The sequence below is a fragment of the Sinocyclocheilus anshuiensis genome, unplaced genomic scaffold (assembly GCF_001515605.1).
Source record: "Sinocyclocheilus anshuiensis isolate Anshui unplaced genomic scaffold, SAMN03320099.WGS_v1.1 scaffold331, whole genome shotgun sequence".
Lineage (NCBI taxonomy): Eukaryota > Metazoa > Chordata > Actinopteri > Cypriniformes > Cyprinidae > Sinocyclocheilus > Sinocyclocheilus anshuiensis.
This window is the reverse complement of record NW_015552556.1, coordinates 395,671-417,593: the sequence shown is the minus strand read 5'-3', so window position 1 is coordinate 417,593 and position 21,923 is coordinate 395,671. Positions and strand designations below refer to the sequence as shown.

The window sequence follows — 21,923 nt, the reverse complement described above, 5'->3', positions numbered from 1 at the left end:
CAAGCAACCGTTTCGAAGTTACTGTAGTGACAAGCATTCCTTTGTATAGGTTAACAGTTCAATAAAGAGGAAATTAAGAACTTACATTTTAGACACAATACTGCCAGTCACATTGTCTGTTTTTGCTCAATAAAAATAGCTCTAAACAAAGTCACAGAGGACCCACTGTTATGCAGTAGTGTTGTTTTGTTCTTGAATGATTCAGTGCTTTTGAACGAATCTGATTTGTGAATGATTCAATGATTTACTTATAACTTGTTTCATTCCTGAACAAAAGTCAATACCTTGTCGCCATCTACTGACATGTGTAACTGCAGAAAGAGTCCCTGAAAAATACACACCACATACTGACTAGTCTGTCAGAGACTCAAAGTCCTGCTAGCTGGAACACTGCTCAAAACAGATTAAAGGACTATTATCTGTTGGATCCGTTTACATTTTTTGGCTGCTATATCTTAATAAAAACACTAAAAAATCTAATAATGTACATTTTCCTATACATTTAAAAGAATAACACAAACACAAATGTATGATTCAATGATGCAAAGTTTATTTGTTTTAATATGCCAAGAACAAGAGTATCAAGTCAATCAGACACATGCTCAGTTTTAACTGGTGCCTTATCTCCCACCAGGGGCAGGAGCAGGAGCTGGGGCAGGTGCAGGTGCAGGGGCTGGTGCAGGGGCCGGTGCGGGGGCCGGTGCCGGAGCAGGGGTGTTGGATGCCAGCTGTGCTAAGATGAATGGCAAGAGGCTGAGGAGAGCATTGTTGTTTGGTGGCAGAGGCTGAGGCTGAGGCAGAGGCTGTGGCAGAGGCTGGGGCTGGTAAGGGGGAAAGTATGGGTAGGGATAGGGACGCTGGAATTGGTATGGGTTGAAGAAGCCTCCAGGCTGTCTCTGTAGAAATATTAGTAGAAAAACGTAAGATTTCTATTGATGTCTATATAAAACAGATTTCAAAATGAAGACAAACATGTACAACATGTTCAGAATGTAGCCTCAAAAATGATTTCAAGGATTTTATGCAATGGCAAAAATGAAAGAGAATTTGCTGAGTTTGCAGAGTTTTTGATTTCAAACTGACCTCTGAGGAACGGCTTGATGAGCGCTTCTCTCGAAGTTCTTCATCCTCTGCCTAAAAAGGAAAATGTTTTTGTCATTTTGCATCTTCATCACCATCATCACTTCATTTCCATTGTTATAAATTATGTTACAGAACAATGTGGTGGTAAAAATTAGTAGAACATCACATGCACATGCAATTAAATGGGAATAATACTCACTAGCACAGCACAGCAGAATCCAAAGACACAGGCAACAATGAGAAAAGATTTCATGGTTCTCAAGAAGAGCGGCTCTGATCTAATAGAGAAAATGTGTAAATCGCATTGGAGAAAAATGTCTGCTAAATGACCAAATATAAATGTAAATGCTGTTAATTGTGTCTACCTTTGCTTCTTACCTTTATGCCAAAAGTATGAAACACTTGTCTGTGTGACATCAAAACAGCAGTTATATATGCTTAATATATACGTTATTGACATGCAACTGGCCAATCAGCAGAAGTGACACGGTGACACAATTGAAAAAAATGTAAAACGTAATATTTAGCAAGTCAGACTTTACTCAGTAATTGGGAAATAGGGAAATGAGTCACATGGTTGCCTTTTTATGATATAATAATTTTACACATACTTAAACTGAGTTTATGCAACACATGAACAAAACAACAGATTAAGGCATACCTTAGGGCTGGATGTGACTGGGATTCTTGGATAATATATAATAGCCTTCCTCATATCTGTGTCATTCCAGATATCTTCAAAAATATATAAAATGTCAAAAGTAATTGGAATATTTCTACAAAAAAATCAGTGGAAAAAATCTTTACAATGATTGAACTGACATATCATGATTGTGACAAATATAAGTATGATTATGTTATTTAAAAAGCTTGAGACGTGAAATATGGGGAAAATATTTTTAGCATGAAGGTTTAGCATCAAAGGCTGTTGATACCAGTTCTTAAAAACCATAAATATCTGTGCTGATTATTTCTGTAACAGATACACATTTATAGTTAAATATATATTATTTAGTTATATATTTTTTGGTTCTTAAGTTTATTATATATTTTAAAATAGTGTTGTGTATTGAGTTATGGTTTGAGCACAGGTGGTTTTAGGGGTCGTGAGTGTAGTAATCATAACATTAAAATAATACTAAAATATAGAGAAAATATGAGGTCTGGCATGTGAAATGTATTAGTCATGTTTTTATTCATAAATTAAAACTTGTAACATCCAAAATACTGAATCACACACACAGGCAGTAAAATTGATAAAAGCAAAATTGTTTTAATGGTAACAAACTGTTGAAATACACTGAGAACAACAACAACAAATTAATCAATTGACCATTTTTATCTCCCGTATAAATTGCACTTGTGTAGTAATTATTCTAATGTTCCAGGTTGTCTAGAAAGTGTTGAGTTGCTTTAATTTTTTCTATTTCAAATAGATAGTTAGACTAATATCACTGGCTATTAGAGCTCTTCTAAGCATTATGACACTCTCATGTAAACAGAAAATTTTAATTTTTCTCAACAAAGGAGCAGGTCTTAGCGGGCTGTGATAGGTGCGAGGGTTGGTGCCGGGTTTGGGGCAGTGGATGGGGCAGTGGGGGGAGTTGGCACCGGGGCAGGGGCTGGATTTGGGACAGTTCTAAAGGCCATCAGCAGCTGAAGAAGCTGGTCGTAGTTGAGAATCGGGAAAGGCTGACGCAGATTGGGGAAAAAAGCTCCAGTCTGATAAGAGACATTATGATAGCAATTAAAACATTATCTTGAATTAATGTTAATGCAAATTAAAATTTTTTTGACTAACCTCATCAGAATCCGAGCTGGATAATGAGCGAGCCACACGCTGGTGAACTTCAGCCTAATTGCAATTAAAAACAATCATTGTCATCACTGTCACATTATTTACATGCAACTTAAACTGTGTAAAATGCAAAAGTATAGCTTTTGAAACTTACCTGGAAAGCCAGACCAAGAAGACATGCAAATAAGATTACTGTCTTCATGTTTCTGTTAAAGAGTATGATTCTCCAAAGCAGCAGAAATTATAGGAAGAATATTTATTGCTCTGATGCCTGGAAATATAATAATAATTTGAACAACCTGAGGATTTAAATACAGCAATAGATATCACACCCCTCTGTTATGTTGATGCCTTAAATTGTTAAATTGCTGACTGTTGTTGCTAAATGCACGGGTTCAATCCTAAAACATTAGGTGGGCTTAAGACAACAAATTAGTTTAGCAATCAGTACAATCCTCCTACACAAGACACTCCTCTGTGGCTTTCTTTAATCTATCCGACTGATATTGCAATAGAGAAAGAATTATAAGAAATTCCATACATTACTTACACCTCTTTGAAGCAAGAATTTGGTAATGTTATGAAATGCTTGAATGGACTACAACATACCCTTATATTTTGACCACCTTAAATGACTTCAGCTTTGTATTAGTATTTTTAGTAACAATTTCTCTAACAATTGATTAGTCCTCGTTCAAAACAAATGATCCACAACAACAGTGACAATTGCTCAACATCTGGCTTTTATAAAGAGAGAAGCACGACCAATGTGACACGGCTAGAAACAGGCACAAACTTTGAGAAGTCAAAGTCTTTGATTCTGGTGCCACATCAGCTGCTATTTAACTTAAATTTAAGGCTAAAAATTGTATATATTTATTATTCTACAGAAGCAATGTGGTTTCTAGTGGCATTATCATGTGTTATGGTGGCGGCTCAAGTGAGTAGCAACATTCTGAGAGATATTTTGGGTATTCAGGTTATCAGTGTATATTAGTATCATGACGGAGTTTCACATTGTTTTACATGTTATTATTTTCACGGCAGGTGTCAGAATCTTTTAATGCATTAATGCTTTTTTATTAGCCCAATGACAGAAATCACTGGGATCAAGTTAGCCCAGTAAATGGAGAGCAATATTTCTCAGGTCCAGAACATGGAGGAGTAAAAGTACCTCAGCCAACTCCAATCAGGCCCAGATGGGAGCAGAATTTTGGACGTCCAGTTTTTGTGCGTTTTTCCACTTTATTCATAACTCTAAGATTATTTAAGGTAGTTTAACTTCCAAAAGTCAACTGACACTCATTACAGCCAGATCCAGTGGGCCCGTTGTATCCAGATGGACCTGAGCGACACGCACAAGATGCATCTAACGGCTCTCCATTTGGACAAGATCCAGTGTTCCCTGGTCAAAATGGAGGAGACTGGGTGAGCAACATTTTCAATACTTTTTGCAAAGTTTGCAATCATTATGCAGTACAATAAACATTAGATTTATCTTCTGCTGTACACAGCGGAGCGAACAATGGCATAGATGGGGAGGAACCAAAAAAACACAGAGGAATGGGAGAGCTGGCAGACCATCTTACAAAGTAAGTTAGACTGCACATTTAATGCCTAGAGACTTAAGTTCCTGGAGTTCCTTTAGAGTCTTTAAGACGTGGAAAAAAAGTGCCATTGCCATAATTCTGGGACAAACAGGATTACATATTTAATGTGGAAAAATTTAATATTTGCTGAAATATGAAAATGAATTATAAATGTTGTTAAATCCCTTCAGCTGGATAGGATGCCGACGCGCCCAACCCAAGCGCCAGTAGATGGGGGTAAAGAGAATCAAATGAATCCACTCTTTGGAAAACCTTTGAGTCCCAACATGATGGTAAGCTCATACTGCTAATATTAACATGCACTTTTCACAAATTCATTCATGGAATAAACAGGGTTTTATGTTGAGTTACTATTGATTGTGTATAGATTTATGAGTTCACTTTGATACATTTTCTAGGATAACAGGCAGTTCATTCCAATCTTCAAGGTAAGATATTGATGATTCAACTAAAGACATTAAATGTCATGAATTGAATGCATATGAAGTCTGTAATCTGTGTTTAATATTTTTATTCACTTGGATCAACATAGGCTGACAATGTCACTTTGCAGGTGAGTGAAATTTGCGGTGCTGTTGTTTTGTACCCAGAAACAGTAGTAATCTTTCATATTTTGAGATGAGTAAATATACCAAAAAGCGAAAATAAATAAACAAATAAATATGTTCTCCCTTTAACAGAATATTAGTGCTTTCCATCTAAAGGAGGTAATCCCACTATATTGGGGAAATTGACATTAATTAACCTAACATACTGTATTTCAAGATATAAAAATACAATAAAACAGAAGATAAAATCAGAATAATTTTTGCTTTTGTTTCAGGGAGAGAATGTGTTCCTCGTACCAAAAGTAAGTGAATGAAACAGTCTAAGATAATACTTTGCCATTCATTTTCCATTTGCAATAGTTTACAATATGTCTTTTTTATTTCATACTTTGTTTAATTTGAAGGACTGAACACATAATTAGAGTTATAATTTAAACAGACACAAAGTAATAAGAAAGTAAACATTAAAGGTTTATGATATACACCGAAAATACCTTCTTTCCATCCAGGGCAAAAGGCAGATGCAGCCACCAAAAAATGTAATGAAGTTGTAATTCAAATTTGTATAAATCTCTCTTACAGATATAATAATATTTCATATTGAAAAAATGTATACTATTTGTGACTTATTTACAGGGTGGAGTGAATAGACCTCAGGAACTGGGGGTAAAGTTGTTTTTTTATTATAAAACTTGTTTTATTATTGTGAAATAGGTTCCATATGATTTCTTTGTTGTGTAATTAATGAATGAATTTTTTTATCACGTTTAGTATGGTCAGGGTTTCTCCCTCTACGGCCCTCAGGTAACAGGCACTATAATGAACATTCATCATGCTTAATAAAATATATCAAATAAATAGAAAGATAACATATATAAAAGGATAACATACAGTATATTAAAGAAAGATAACATTAAAAGTACATTTAAATTCAGTTTACCAAATCTGTAAATACACTTTCCATATCTAACAGCCTTATGTGAAGCTCATCTACAACCCAACTGCAACGGTAAGTCACATCGTCTTCATCTGGAGTCTATGACCTTGCATATCTGGGCACTAAATATAGTTTTTTAAACAACACAACAGTCTATTGTATATTTGTTCCCCACAGCAAAAAATCTCATTTGAATATGGCATTACACAGCTTGTAAGTAATCAGGAATATGTACTAATATCACATCAGTTACATTATTGACATCTGCCAGTACCTAAAATAATTTTTCATCTAACTGCACTCTCTTTCTTGTTTCAATGTTTTGTTTTTGTTTGTTTGTTTGTTTGTTTGTTTTTTATCTTTTGAATGTCCCGCTTGTCTTTGCAGCTCCCTGCATTCATGAAGGTCAGTATTTTGGTTCCCAAGTTAAGAGTGACTGGTTTTGATGTATTTGAGTATACATTTTAGATTCTCTTATTATATTTAGGCCTGTTTATTTATTTATTTATTCAACATTGCTTTGGACTCTGATTCTCCAGGCGGAGTCTGAAAGTGATCGTGGGACAAACTAGAAAAGAACCATGTACAATAATCACACTGGTAAGGTAGATTGCTGTACCTAGTTTGATTTAAAAACTTTATTTTGGCTTTGAATAACCTCTTTTTCTTTTTCCACAGGTGAACATCCAGCTATTATATAATTCAGCAATAGAATTTAAATGTGTCATGTAGATTGTTATGTTATTTTATTGCTAATTAATGCATATTTATGGATGTTCACTCTTAATTTGCTGATTTTTTTTTTTCTTTAATCATTACTGTTGAGAATCTGTTCAATAAAATCTCCAGCATCTACATTGTGACTTTGATCATTTTGTCACTGAAGTGTATTCTTGTATTCTTAATAGTTAATACATATGAGCACAGTTCCTATAATCAAGTTTCAGGAGGAATACAAAGGAGTATTTTCAACATGAAAAAAAAATCACTTTAGACAAAATAAATAGAGCATCTTTTATTTATTTGGTAACATATGGATATGTCCAAGTTGAACAAAAATGTCTCCTATGAGGGGTCTCCATAGTGGGATATCTGGAAAACCAACAACAAATTTACATTCTGATCAATTAATTGGTGTGATATCCTATTAGAATATACAATTTTAGAAAACTTTTAATACCTTTCTAATAATGAAATCTTCTGAGACTATGGCCCAAACAATGGGAACCCAGGATGCCCCTGTCAGAGACAGGATTGGTTAACAAACTGTCTACAAATTCTACGGTAATTATTCAGCCCAGTCATGTTTTGTCATGTTTGGTTATTAACAGCATGTTAACAAAAGATAACTTCTGAAAAAACCTCTCCAGTTCCAGGACCGGGCTGATCACCACAGTAATCAGTTTTATATATTATTAAATATAATATTAAATACATGTAATATTTTTGAGATATGTCAGATAAAAATGCATGTTTGTTGTTTTCTTCATGGAGATAATATGCTTTTCATTTAATGATCTTTCTTTGTAAAAATCACATTTTTGCCTGTGTGAAAAGGCTTTACAATACCTGGATTGGTTGCACTGGCTGCATTGGTTGCATTGGTTGCATGGTGTCCTGGGCTTGAACACTTGGGCCAGCGTTCTGGTTTGGTGTCAGTCTTACAGGAGTGTTCCTCGGAGGATATAGATTAGCCAGGAAGAATGGAAAGCCCTAAAAACAAAATATGACCTTTTTACTTTCCAGAAAAATCTTTGAGAATAATTCAAAAAACTTGTGGATAAGGACCAAAAAATAAATATAAAAATCCATGAGTGCATGATGTTCCCTTTGAAGTCTGTCTGTACCGGGGGAAGGTTCTGTGCTGGTAAGCCGTTGTTGGGAATGATGCCAGGTATAGGCTGCTCCTGCTGCAACGGGGGCAGCTGTGCTGGGTTCAGCTGGTTTATTTGAGGAGGCAGGAAGGGTCCCTGCATCGCAGGGTTAAAGTTCAGCACCTGTGGGTGCTGCTGCTGGATCAGGAAGGGAGGGAAAAATGCAGTTCCCTGAGGAGAAAGAAAGCAGAGATTCAAATGAGCCCCTTATAATATAAGCACCATACTATAGGCCAGTGTTTCCCAACCGGGGTGCCGTCTGTCGAGAGCAGGGGTGCCGCGTAAAAAATCCTTTTTTAATATTTTTAAATTGCTAAAATGTTCAAAAAAGCAGCTATTATATAATATCCATTTATGATGTCGCCAATAATTAGAGATTTTTTCGGCTGCCGAAAATTAGTTCACCGCTCAGGATTCACTTTCACGTGGTGTGACGCTCTGCGTATTATCCCGCTCTATGCGTGTGCGCTCCGCTCAGTCGCTCACGGCCCATGTGAGTGTTCCACTCAAAGAGTGCCGCTACTAAAGAAAGGTTGGGGAACACTGCTATAGGCTACCAACAGAACACCATATTAAGATACCAAGTAATTCCTTGTTTCAGGTTCAGAAATTATATATCTCTGTCATATATTATTCCTGATTTTACCTTTAAATGTTCAAGCTATCTACATACTAGTTTGTTTTTGCTTTTGTTTTTTTTTCAGTGACTAGAAGCTGATTTACCTGTGCTGGACCCAAACCCACACCTGCCAGAGTGAGTCCATTGAGACGCAAAACCTACAAAGAATGAACAAGTAACAGTTGTGAGCATGACAGAAAACAACTGAATATATATCAGAAAACAAAAACGTTATACCAAAACTGTAATACATATACATACAAATACCATATATTTTTTTGACAGTGAAGACATTTATGCAAAATAACATTAACAATATCTTTTAACTATGCTGCAAATTATTGTATCTTTATCTTAAATGTATCAATTTCCTCAAAATAGTTTTTGCACCATGGTTTGCCCATAGGGTGTTACTCAAGTGCTCGTTACCAGTGTTGCCAGATTGGATGGACGATTTCCAGCCCAAAAGCTCACAAAAACCCACCCAAAACTTTTAACTGTCAAAATAATGTTATAGAACCACTGGGGGACCATAGGCAGGCTAGGGGAACTCATATTAATGTTAAAAAGCCTCATAAAGTGACATTTTCATGCCATGGGACCTTTAAAGAGAATTAGGCTACCGAACATGAATAAAATATGCAAACAGACACTGTCAAAACGGCAATCAAGAAATTATAAATTATAAATAAGATAAATTTCGCAGGTAAACGGATCAAATCGGGGCGAATAGCCTACATTAAAGAGAATTAGGCTACCGAACATGAATAAAATATGCAAGCAGACACTGTCAAAACGGCAATCATGAAATTAACCGATACCCTCGAAACAACACATGCATGATTTTCAATGTCAGCAGTCAGAATAATCCAGTTTAAATGCAAAAAGTGCCCAATATAAGTGATAGGAAAAAGCAACGTAATTAGCAGGTATTTCACACTCGTTCATGCGCACACCATGACAGTTAACTCAAAACTGTGTCATTCATTGATACTTAATTATAATCCGACAATTAAAAAAATAACAACAACAATAATGCGTTTACCTTCGTGTCGCTCTATACTTTTACACAGAACTAGAACTAGCCTCTTGTTAAGTTCATATTGTAGAACATAATACAGAACTTTGCATTTTCATGAACTAGATTTCTACACTAACCATGAGGAATGCTTGGAGATTCAATGTTTTTTCATGATTTCGGAGTTGCAGTGATAGAGCCTTCGTGTCATCTCGCTCCACAATAATTCACGTTTTGAGAGTTGAGTCACTCTCCCACTCTTTAATTTATATTTAGGCATTATGATTACTTGAATATACAGTCATACTACATTCAAAATCAGATACGTTATAACTTGTCACTCATGAATCATAACGTCTGTCTGCTGAGCCCTCGTGATAAGTGTGGCTGTCGACGTTTACATCAGCACCAGCGCCTCTGCAGTGTGTGTGTGTGCGTGTGTGTGTGTAGTAACGTTATGACTGATTGGATGCAGTATACATACTTGGGCTTGTTTTGTTAAACAATTAGCCTATGCAATTTATATGTTTGAAAACCGCCAAACTGACCCCAAACCAGCCCAAATTTTGTCCACCCGCCCAAGACAATTTTTACCCGCACAATCAAATTCAAAACCGCCTAATTGGGCGAGAACCCGCCCAATCTGGCAACACTACAGCTAATATCTAAAAAAACTGTTTAATGTCTACTTCAGACTATGCTTTCTATTTTTAACAAATAGTCACCAGCTCTGTAGGCTTGGTTAAAGACCCAACATGTCTGATTATGTAACCCAATTTTGTAGTCTTTATCATATAGGCAGCAAAAAGCTGTATATTTATTTGAATTTTTCAAATTCTGTCTGTCTGTTCCTGGGAGTGGGTATTCATTCATTCATTCATTCATTGAGACATCAGAACATCTTTGCATTAGAAGGTTAACACTTGTTCAACACTTGTCATAATTACAATGATGAAAATGTTTAAATTCTGTCCTTGATAAGCACAACAGTTGTGACACAAACTATTTGCACTAAAATACCCATAGTGAATCATACATAAAAAGATTTTCTGAAAGAAGTCTATTATGGTCACCAAGCAAGGCTACATTTATTTGATCAGAAATACAGCAAAACAGTCATGCGATATGATTACAATTCATTTAAAATAACTGTTTTCTATTTTAATATATTTTAAAATGTTATTTCTGTAATGGCAAAGCTGAATTTTCAGCAGCCATTACTCCAGTCTTCAGTGTAACATGATCCTTCAGAAATCATTCCATGCATTTATAAGTAAGTAAATAAATAAATAAAACAGTGGTGCTGCTTAACAATATGTGGAAACCATGATACATGATTTTTGACGACTACTAAAAACTGTGTGTACTGTAACTGTACAATAAATAAACACATGAGTGAGTGCAATATAACACTGAACAAACAAAAAAGTGAGGTCATAATATATGATTAAGAGGGTGAAATCAAAAGAGAAAATACTCACAACTGCAACAAAATCAATTGCTTTTATTCAGTATTCGGTACATTTCATGTAACATTTGTTACAAATGGTGACAATTTGTCAGTTTAAAGCTAAGCATTAGACAGTTTACAATAAGCCTGTAATATTCTAAATAAAAAATGAAATTTATTGCAGAGAAGAGAAGATCTGTTGAAAGTATCTGTGAAAAGAAACAAACTCAATCAGCTTCTCCGCATGAGTATTAATAATTGTACATTAATCATAAAATCAATTTTTAACTGTATCAACACATGTATAAAACACACCTACTGTAAGCTATTCAAACTCATGCGTCACTCAGATTTACCCAACAGGATTTCCAGGCACAGCAGGGTTGATCTGAGCTGGCATCTGTAGTATGCAAATGATAAATTATATTATAATGCAGGCTACCACTCAATAGATTTTTAGAAAGATACAAATTATTTTTTCTACAAACCTGGGTGATTGAGACAGGTCTTGCTGTGGTCCTTCTGAGGAAGGAGCGCTGAGAAGAATAATTTAACACAGTTAGGTGGATGGCAGGAATTCTGCCTTTTGAATATTGTATAAACACTGAATATTGCTAAACAATGAAGTTACAGAACTTGTTTTACTAAGAACATCAGTTATAGTTAGGTATTAGTAGTTTTAGGCAACACACTACAAATAAATAGGATAAAGTTACAAGTATTTACAGAAACTATTTTGGATCAGTGGCCAAAAATTGGCATTAAAAAACAATGGTTTTGCCTGTAATTGCTTTATAAATTGTACCTTAAATCTAGTCAGTGAGCCTGGAGGTACAGCTTGATTATTTCCAGTAGGGCCTTGTCCAGCCTAAAAGCATTAGGAATGAGCTTCATGAACATATTTATAGCCCATACATTTAATTTATAGAGTTGGAATAGTACTAGCAACTAGAAGGGTTGTTTTGTACCGCAACTTGTTGCTGCGGAGGGATCATGGCTGGTTGATTCTGGGGTCCACCAATGTAATACGCCAGTCCCTGTTGATCAGAACAGTCCAAAACAGCTTCCCAAATTACATTAATTGAGACAGAAATAAATGTATATTGTTACACAGTCATTGTGAATGAAAATGAACAAATACCCCATTAGGTGACGCGAAAGGGTAAGCCAACTGAGGTCCGATGTTGGGGGGACCGAAGGGAACTGGTGGCTGCTGAAGCACATATGGAGGAAGAGCAGCAGCAGGCAGAATCTGTCAGACACAAAAGAGTTAGCATTTGTCTGTATAGGACATTACCTGTTAGTGGGATATACAAAGTCCTTACAGGAATAGTTCACCCAAAAATGAAAATTTGCTCACCCTCAGGCCTTCCGAGATTTACTGTAGATGAATTTGTCACTTTATCAGAACAGATTTGGAGAAATTTATCACTTGCTCACCAATTGATCCTCTGTAGTGAATGGGTGCCGTCAGAATAAGAGACAAAACAGCTGATAAAAACATCACAATAATCCACAAGTAATCCACATGGTTCCAGTCCATCAATTAATGCCGTGTGAAGTGAAAAGCTGTGTGTTTGTAATAAACAAATCCATCAAGATGTTTTCAACTTCAAGCCGTAGCTGAGTGAGTGAGACCACAACAGGCAATGGATATTTTAACTGGAGGCATAATTATGGATCATTATGGACTCATATTTTGGCCAGAAGTGACGGTTTTAAAAAGCCTTAACAGATTTGTTTCTTATAAATAAGTAGCTTTTCTCTTTACAAGGCATTAATAGATGTACTTGAGCCGTATGGATTACTTGTGGATTATTGTGATGTTTTTATCAGCTGTTTGGACCCTCATTCTGACGGCACCCATTCACTGCAGAAGATCCTTTGGTGAGCAAGTGATGTAATGCTACATTTCTCCAAATCAGGTCTGATAAAGAAACAAACTCATTAACAAACTGAGCAAATTTTCATTTTTGGGTGAATTGCTCTTTTAATTGGTAAATCTTCAGTTCCTACCTGTGCTAATGGAGGCTGTCCAATAACAACAGGACCACCAGAAAGCACAGGTGGGTTCAGACCACCCACCAGTAGAGGGTTAACTCCATTTACACCAGTAACCAGACCTCCATTCAGACCGTTGATCAGATGCAGCTTCTAAAAGGAAGTACAGCTTAAAGTGCCAATGTTAAACTTAACACACATAATTCTGATGATATGAATGAGCTTACCTTAGCTGAGGTGATCTAGAAGAAAAGGAAGGATCAAAGTGATCAAAGCATGTGTGGATGAACTGATAAATCACGAGTGACCAAAATAATATAAAGTAATATGATAGATGAAATCAGTGTACTCACATCAGCAATTACAGTCAGAACCATAACGATTATAACAAATTTCTTCATCTTGCAATCTGAAAAATAGCATATTTTAAATTACAAAGTATGAAATTGATACTAATACAATCATGTTACATAAATATAAACTAATTTCTCAGTGGCAAACATGTTTCTGGCACCCACCTGTTTCTCGCTCCAGTAGTGATTTGCTCTGCCATGTACAGGACAGAATAGATCTCCAAAGCTTTTTATTGAGCTGAATGATCTAGTTCAGCCAATTGGAGTTCAACACTAATCCAGCTGTGTTTATCAGCAGGGTATTTGGAAGCATTAGTTACATTATGGTTTTGTTATGCAGATATTTTCAAGTTTACCACAAGTACATCTTTTGGCAGAATTTGTGGTCATTTGAGTTTTTAGGGATTCTGGAGCTCTCCGAGTGACTAAACATACATAGATGTGCACATAATATGTCACATGACATCGTGTTCACTGTAGCCTGCACAGACATACAAAAACATGTGGTCTGACTGAGCTTTTGCTCATGACCTATAAGAAAACATGGTTTGTGTTATAATCTCCTGGTCTGAATTTCTTAGGTCTTAGATCATTTGCATTGTCATGTAGTCAACAAATGTCAGTCCTATAGGCCATCATGCCAAAAGCATGTCTTAAGTGTGGTGGTACGAGGATATGCACCTTTACCTCACCCAAAAAAACCTGCCTATGTCTGGTACTCAACTGATGCTAAGAAATAATGACTATATACCCAGAAAGGTCTTGAAGCTGCTGTGTCCGAATCTGTGCTCTATTTCTTCATAAATGCAGGATTGTATTTTAGAGCAAAGATTTAAAACCGTAAAGCAAGCATATAGTCAAAAATATCAAATTAAGATTGGTACCTTGTAAAAAAAAAAAAGGAGCTATTTCTTCCTTACCTGAGCTTTAAGAATCACTTATTATAGTATTTAAGTAATCTTAGGTAACACTTTAAAGGAATAGTTCATCAAAAAATGGAAATTTACTCATCCTCAGGCCATCCAAAATTTGGAGAAATTTAGCATTACGTCACTTGCTCACTAATGGATTATCTGCAAATGAATGGGTGCCGTCAGAATAAGAGACAAAACAGCTGATAAAAACATCACAATAATCCACAAGTAATCCACATGGTTCCAGTCCATCAATTAATGCCGTGTGAAGTGAAAAGCTGTGTGTTTGTAATAAACAAATCCATCAAGATGTTTTCAACTTCAAGCCGTAGCTGAGTGAGTGAGACCACAACAGGCAATGGATATTTTAACTGGAGGCATAATTATGGATCATTATGGACTCATATTTTGGCCAGAAGTGACGGTTTTAAAAAGCCTTAACAGATTTGTTTCTTATAAATAAGTAGCTTTTCTCTTTACAAGGCATTAATAGATGTACTTGAGCCGTATGGATTACTTGTGGATTATTGTGATGTTTTTATCAGCTGTTTGGACCCTCATTCTGACGGCACCCATTCACTGCAGAAGATCCTTTGGTGAGCAAGTGATGTAATGCTACATTTCTCCAAATCAGGTCTGATAAAGAAACAAACTCATTAACAAACTGAGCAAATTTTCATTTTTGGGTGAATTGCTCTTTTAATTGGTAAATCTTCAGTTCCTACCTGTGCTAATGGAGGCTGTCCAATAACAACAGGACCACCAGAAAGCACAGGTGGGTTCAGACCACCCACCAGTAGAGGGTTAACTCCATTTACACCAGTAACCAGACCTCCATTCAGACCGTTGATCAGATGCAGCTTCTAAAAGGAAGTACAGCTTAAAGTGCCAATGTTAAACTTAACACACATAATTCTGATGATATGAATGAGCTTACCTTAGCTGAGGTGATCTAGAAGAAAAGGAAGGATCAAAGTGATCAAAGCATGTGTGGATGAACTGATAAATCACGAGTGACCAAAATAATATAAAGTAATATGATAGATGAAATCAGTGTACTCACATCAGCAATTACAGTCAGAACCATAACGATTATAACAAATTTCTTCATCTTGCAATCTGAAAAATAGCATATTTTAAATTACAAAGTATGAAATTGATACTAATACAATCATGTTACATAAATATAAACTAATTTCTCAGTGGCAAACATGTTTCTGGCACCCACCTGTTTCTCGCTCCAGTAGTGATTTGCTCTGCCATGTACAGGACAGAATAGATCTCCAAAGCTTTTTATTGAGCTGAATGATCTAGTTCAGCCAATTGGAGTTCAACACTAATCCAGCTGTGTTTATCAGCAGGGTATTTGGAAGCATTAGTTACATTATGGTTTTGTTATGCAGATATTTTCAAGTTTACCACAAGTACATCTTTTGGCAGAATTTGTGGTCATTTGAGTTTTTAGGGATTCTGGAGCTCTCCGAGTGACTAAACATACATAGATGTGCACATAATATGTCACATGACATCGTGTTCACTGTAGCCTGCACAGACATACAAAAACATGTGGTCTGACTGAGCTTTTGCTCATGACCTATAAGAAAACATGGTTTGTGTTATAATCTCCTGGTCTGAATTTCTTAGGTCTTAGATCATTTGCATTGTCATGTAGTCAACAAATGTCAGTCCTATAGGCCATCATGCCAAAAGCATGTCTTAACCGAAAAACTGTAATGTTGTCTTGATTGTGATGTCTGGACTGTTTCAAACTATTTCTAAATATTGGCATTCATTTGTGTACATCTGTGGACTTTCAAGAGATTTTGTCCTTATTTTTTTCTCAAATTTTATAAAGAAACAAACATCATTAGTAACACTGTGCAAAGTCACAGTAAACAATTCCAAAACAATATTGTGACATTCACAGAGAGCCTGTAAAAAATGTTAAAAAAAAGTTACTACTAAAGGTATTACCTTCACTATTACTAAAAACATTTTGTTTAAAAAAAACATATATAATATACCACACATTCATACAATGTGACTTTTGATCACAAAAGTTAATAAAATAAACAAACATTTAAAGATAAATTATAAAACATTTTATTCAAAACAATCATATATTAAAAAGGCAAAGTATGACAAGCTTATGAGCAATAGAAAAACATTCAAAGTGTATCAAAGTGTAGCGAAAAAAGCACAGTCATGTTTAATAAGAATCGTGTCAGTAAAATAGGAGGGCTTCTTAGATTTTAGATCATTTGCATTGTTATGTAGTCAACAAATGTCAGCCCTGTAAGACATGATGCCACAAAGCAGTCTTAACTGAAAAACGGACTGATGACTGGACTGTTTCAAACTATTTCTATTTAAAAATACATTGATACATCGTAAAATATTTTATTCAACTTAAACAATTAAATGGCAAAAAAAAGGCAAAGTATCACAAGCTTATGACCAACAGAAAAAAGTGCAATATATCATAGTGCATCAAGAGAAAGTGCAAAGAAATGCTCAATAAGAAGCATCACAGTAAAAGAGGTGGGCTTCTTAGATCATGCTTCAAAGCATGATAATTCCAGAAGGTGAAAAGGTATATTAAAAAAAGTACAATGCACCAAAGTGTAACAACAAAATAGAGTAATGCTTAATAAAAAACATCAGAGTAAAAGAGGTGAGCTTCCAGCATGGGAATATCGGACATCATCATTATGGCAAGAATAATAGTCTGTCATGCCACTATCGTCAAAGATGCCTAGCATACAATTTTTATTTGGCAGTATAGTTCTGTTTTGGGCAAACAGCAATAATACCTCAATCTCAATAATACCAATAAGCCTAAAGCAACAAGCATGTCACTGAACAAATAGTTTATCCTTTAGCAACAAGCAATATTTGCCACTACCCTGATAGCTTTTAAGCAGTGAGTATAAGAGGAAACCTTAGCTTAGCTTTGTGAAGACATTCAAAGATAAATGGAGGGTGAAATATAGCCAGCTGTGACATGAATGCTTGTTCCCCCTCTTATAGTGCAGTCCCACCATGTCTGGCTCAACCCTAATAACTTAAGATGTCTGTCAGCCAATGTAAACATATCAGGAAAAAGGCCATTACGTGATTTGTATTTAAAATATTTTACATTCATTTTACTTTCTGTGGCTAACTGGAATCGACTTTAAAAACCCAAAAACTAGTGTGCTGAGTAAACCTTCCCCATAAAAAAGAACAAAAAAGTTCATGTACAGTACTTTTGAAAAATTTGTTTAAAATCTACACTAAAACGAGTCAGTCATATCAGTAGCCTGAGATGAGACTCCAGTCATATCAGTGACCGAGAAAAAATAGCTTGTTGTTTAAGTTCTTGTTTTCACTAAATTAAGGTGTGGTCATATTTACCATTGATCTTCGAAATTTCACGGACAAATTCCCGTCATTTCAAGAGGAATCTGTGCAGTCAGGAGTTTTTCTGCCTATGCAGATTCCGCTCATTTTCCAGTTGGTCATGTGAATTCGTCTGCTTGGTTTGAATGTGATTCCTGTGTAAGCTGTGCTTCATACGTCGCTACATTAATAAGGGAAAAGTTATCTTTTTTGCCACAAAATTTTGCCTGAATTTCACTTGTTAGTGAAAAACAAATTGTTAGTGAAATTTAGGCAAAATTTTGTGGCAAAAATAGAAGAACTATAGCTACAGTCTTGTTAGTAACTATAGTTCTTCTTGAGGTAGAAATATAACTCCTTTCTCTTGTATATAATATACAGTGGTGTGAGAAAGTGTTGGCCCCCTTCCTGTTTTTTACATTTTCTGGGTGTGGCTAGTGAAATTTAACTCAGGTTTCTAAAATAATGTGGTTAATTGCAGTTCTTTCATGATTTAACAGGAGGGGGCAATTAATTTTTCACGTAGGGCCATGTAGGTTTGGACAGCTTTTTTCCCCTAATAAATGAAATCATCATTTAAAAACTGCATTTTGTATTTACTTGCATTATCTTTGTGTAATATTTAAATTTGTTTGATGATCTGAAACATTAAAGTGTGACAAACATGCAAAAAAATAAGAAATCAGGAAGGGGGCCAACACTTTTTCACACCACTGTATATATAATTCCTCTCCTTTCCCATATAGTTTACTGGCACAGTAATGCAGTAATTTCAAGAATATCTCAAAAATGTAATGCCATATTTCTCATAGCATATAATACAGCAGAGGAAAAACACTTGAGCAGGTTTTGAGTTCTCTTAAAGTATTCCTATATTGTTTTGTCAAATCCAATTCCAGTAGTAATATACTCTTCAGTGTCGTCTTGCTTCTCAATGGTCCTCACAGTCTCAGGCATGGTCTCCTCTACAGGTGTGCGAGGACAAACGTCAGGCACTGGGTTGGTTTCTTGTTGTGACAATCCAATGCATGCAGGCTCTCTCAATGGTTCTGGGTTTATATCCACATTAGACAGTACTGCCTTATAACTGCAGCGATACTGCTGTGCTTGTGACTTTCCATGACACTGACACCAAATGATCAGGCAAATGCAAATGACAGTGAAACCAATTAGTACGGACACAGTTATGAAGTGATGTCTCTGGGTCACACCTGTGGATGACAGAGTAACTTAGTTCTAAATGTAAAATTATGCCAATTGTTACACTGATTTAAATAAAAAAACTTTAATTAGTTTGATTTAAATCTTACCCTCCACAGTAACAGTGTTGACACCAATGACTTCACCCATCTTGTCTCTCACAGTAAATGTGCCTGTATCAGAGGATGTTGCATCATGCACCACGAGGAAGCCCTTTATGACAGATACTCTGTGACTGTAGTCAGATGAACATGTAGGATTTATTCCTGTCACACTGCAAACCAGGGTCTCAGCTGCATCATGACCGGTGAAAGTTACCTTCACACGGTCAGAGCCGAACAAGTCCAGGGTGAGATTATCACCAAACTTTTTTGCATAGAACTTTTGATCAGCTGGGGGGGGGGGAAAAAATCACAATTTCAGTTAACTTTTTTTTCTTCTACAGGACAAAAAAAGAATGTGCAAAAAATATAATATTCAACAACCTGTAACGTTGAAAGTGACAGCAGCAGGATAACCATGCTCCTCTGTATCCCTGTGATAGCACCGATACAATCCCTTATCTGATGGGGTGACTCTGAGTATGTTAAGGGAAAGATCTCCGTCCTTATAATGGTGTAGTGAAACTGATGCCCTGCCTTTAAAACCTGAGCCATATGTCGTAATTCCTTTTTGAACTTGTACCACCGTTTGGTCATCTTTTTTCCACAGGATGTTCACAGTGTCATCAGCGATCTGTTTCTCTGTGCGTGCGTAGCAAGGTAGTGTGACATTGCTTCTGACTGAGGCACTCACAGTAGTGGGCACTAAACAATGAAAGAACACAATACAAAGCAATAGATCACATCTAACAGTGGTAAGCACCCTATGTAGGGTGATAAACATTACCATTAAACAATTGTATGTCATGTTTCACTAGAAAACAAGAACTTACCAAGAGCTTCTAAGTGGATTCTACAGAGAAACACTGAATCGCACATGACCAAGTACCAGCCTTCATCATTGTAAAGAACAGGATACAAGGTTAGAGACAGGGTTCCAGGCTTGATGCTCACTCTGTTCTTAAAGTTGTCTCCTTCTGTGCAAGTATTTTGGGCACATTTTAAAACGTCCAGATTTTCATTGTTAGTGTTGAATGTCCATGAGAGATGTCCATTACATGTCTCATTACAAGTGAAAATCGCAGTATCCCTAATGTTCACTTCAACAGGCATTCCACCTAGAAACAGTCCTAGCAGGAAAGAGGATTTTAAAAAAGGATTTTAGAAGAACATGTTTGATTGTAAAACAAATTACCATACTAACAAATTAGTATGAGTAAGAATTAAATGCTCTAGTTTAGATCCTTGTTTTTAAAAAGATACTGGCCCCTTAAATACCTTCAGCATAGTTGACTAATTTTTATAATTAACTTGTACTGTCATATCTAACTTTCTCAACGTGCTTTTTATGAAGAAAAGTGAATAAAAAACATCATAACATATAAATTCACAAAAAAAATCTATATGTTACCAAAAGTTAGGAGCAAATAAAGGAAGCTCTTTGATGGGTGAGGTAGCTTCATGGCTGTCTGGTGGCCTCTGGAACTGGAGGATTTAAGAATAAGAGGATATGAAATGTAGACAAATGATTGTGATGTCTTGTAATGTCAATACTATTTTGTCTCTTCCACACTTCCAATATTTTTCTGATGTTTTTGGGAGTACAGCATTCAAAAAGAGGAAGATAATTTTGGGTAAAACAATGCAAATGCAAGGAATTCATTTACATTAATTTAATAATTAAGAATGTATTGTTATAAATAATAACTCATTCATAAATAATTCATACACTTGCAAATGCATTTGCATAGTAATTGTGCACCATATTATTATTATCAGTAAGTAAGTGGTTGTAATAAGCTGCTTTTATTATATTTAAAACTATAAAGCTGCACACAGTTTCTAGGATATTTGTATTAAATTGTTTAAAGGTAGGGTAGGCAGTTTCTGAGTCATCTAGCCAGCGGAACTACAAAAATAAAACAACCTAATGCAATGATTGGACGAAATGATTTTATAGTTCTAATCCTTACACAGAAGATTTTAACAACTTCCAACCAGTATAAAAAAAATGTATCTAGAAGAAATTGCCTACACTAACTTTGAGCTGTTATCAATATAAGATACTGATGATGATGATGATGAAGACAAAGATGCTACACCACTTTAAATCTCAACATGCTCACGTGTTCATAGACAACAGATGTGAGAAGACAGGAAGCGTGGCCTTCAATGCATCAAGATGAAGGTCACAATAATACAGTTTTACAACTTCAAATGTTGTGCAGCGTATGCTCGGCTGCCAAAAACGGGCATGCTAAATTTAACATAATAACACAATCCCTGACTATAAATATAGCCTTTACTTGAAAAAAAAAAAAAATACCTTTGCTCACCTGTCCCGTTACAGGCTCTTTCTCCGTTGAGCTTTAGGAATTTTCTAATTCTAAATCCCGCTATTCTTTAAAGTTCTATCGACACAACATTTAAACACACAGACGAGTCAAAATAGGTGCGAAACGATTTAAAGCATCCGAACAACTTTAAAACAGTTCTCTGGATGTCATGGGGCGTCGGCGATAAAAGAAGAAGACACGGAAGGAGAGTGAAGAACAAGTTTCTGAACACTGTCGTTGCAAAAATACAAAATCCTGTCACGAGTAACTTTGACTAAAGTCGAAGGTAGGATTTTGTTTGTGTCGAGACGACAAACCAAAAAAAAAAGTAGACTAGGTACAAAAAAAAATATCCACTTGACTAGTTTCTTCTTCTTCTTCTTCTTCTTTTGTTTAATGGCGGTTGGCAAACCAGCTTAAGGTGCATTTCCGCCACCTACTGGGATGGAGTGTGAGGCCTCGATGAACGAACATATTATATACTACTAATAAAATAAAAATAAATAAATAAAATAAAAACTAAATTCGTCTAATCAAATCTGTATCTCTCAGATATTTTTTTTTTTTACTGGATGATTGGTAAAATGACCTTTAATACCAGTCCAATATACCATTTTAAGCTGAATTTCACGAATGTCTAGTGGTGTTTCACCCATTTCTACCTGCAAAGCTGTCACAGGAGAGGATCTAAACGCTCCAC

At 35.7% G+C, this 21,923-nt stretch overlaps 3 protein-coding genes across 7 annotated transcripts; all 3 read right to left on the bottom strand.

Annotated features, from left to right (window-relative positions):
• Positions 1-620: 620 nt before the first annotated feature.
• On the bottom strand, positions 621-1,336 carry LOC107664543 (cyclin-dependent kinase inhibitor 1C-like). The gene is made up of 3 exons (XM_016455133.1): positions 1,283-1,336; positions 1,084-1,134; positions 621-896 (listed from the first exon to the last, which is right to left on the bottom strand). Exons 1-3 carry the CDS (start codon positions 1,334-1,336, stop codon positions 621-623), a joined length of 381 nt encoding a protein of 126 aa, XP_016310619.1.
• Positions 1,337-7,041: 5,705 nt separating this feature from the next.
• Positions 7,042-8,739, bottom strand: LOC107664548 (amelogenin, X isoform-like). The gene is made up of 5 exons (XM_016455136.1): positions 8,731-8,739; positions 8,574-8,627; positions 7,824-8,021; positions 7,546-7,689; positions 7,042-7,068 (listed from the first exon to the last, which is right to left on the bottom strand). Exons 1-5 carry the CDS (start codon positions 8,737-8,739, stop codon positions 7,042-7,044), a joined length of 432 nt encoding a protein of 143 aa, XP_016310622.1.
• A 9,520-nt stretch (positions 8,740-18,259) lies between these two features.
• On the bottom strand, positions 18,260-21,595 carry LOC107664551 (uncharacterized). Of its 5 annotated transcripts, none has more exons than XM_016455145.1 (6): positions 20,923-20,967; positions 20,299-20,372; positions 19,721-20,017; positions 19,272-19,592; positions 18,897-19,178; positions 18,260-18,797 (listed from the first exon to the last, which is right to left on the bottom strand). In XM_016455145.1, exons 2-6 carry the CDS (start codon positions 20,348-20,350, stop codon positions 18,457-18,459), a joined length of 1,293 nt encoding a protein of 430 aa, XP_016310631.1. In that variant the 5' UTR covers positions 20,351-20,372; positions 20,923-20,967; the 3' UTR covers positions 18,260-18,456. The 5 variants fall into 5 exon arrangements, with proteins under 5 accessions (XP_016310631.1, XP_016310630.1, XP_016310629.1 ...); XM_016455144.1 differs by lacking the exon at positions 20,923-20,967 and adding an exon at positions 21,214-21,595 and having other exon boundaries at positions 18,261-18,797; XM_016455143.1 differs by lacking the exon at positions 20,923-20,967 and adding an exon at positions 21,224-21,595 and having other exon boundaries at positions 18,261-18,797.
• Between the last annotated feature and the right edge of the window lie 328 nt (positions 21,596-21,923).

Bases quoted from the DNA above. Each gene is read 5' to 3' on its own strand.
- LOC107664551 (XM_016455144.1), bottom strand. From the start codon at position 20,350: ATGAAGCTACCTCACCCATCAAAGAGCTTCCTTTATTTGCTCCTAACT. The intron at 19,593-19,720 runs GTAAGTTCTTGT...TTCATTGTTTAG, and splicing joins AATCCACTTAGAAGCTCTTG to TGCCCACTACTGTGAGTGCC. The intron at 19,179-19,271 runs GTTGTTGAATAT...CCCCCCCCCCAG, and splicing joins TGTCACTTTCAACGTTACAG to CTGATCAAAAGTTCTATGCA.
- LOC107664543 (XM_016455133.1), bottom strand. From the start codon at position 1,336: ATGAAATCTTTTCTCATTGTTGCCTGTGTCTTTGGATTCTGCTGTGCT. The intron at 1,135-1,282 runs GTGAGTATTATT...TTTCCTTTTTAG, and splicing joins GATTCTGCTGTGCTGTGCTA to GCAGAGGATGAAGAACTTCG. The intron at 897-1,083 runs GTCAGTTTGAAA...ATATTTCTACAG, and splicing joins CATCAAGCCGTTCCTCAGAG to AGACAGCCTGGAGGCTTCTT.
- LOC107664548 (XM_016455136.1), bottom strand. The intron at 8,022-8,573 runs GTAAATCAGCTT...CTTTCTCCTCAG, and splicing joins TGGGTTTGGGTCCAGCACAG to GGAACTGCATTTTTCCCTCC. The intron at 7,690-7,823 runs GTACAGACAGAC...TTTTGTTTTTAG, and splicing joins CAGCACAGAACCTTCCCCCG to GGCTTTCCATTCTTCCTGGC.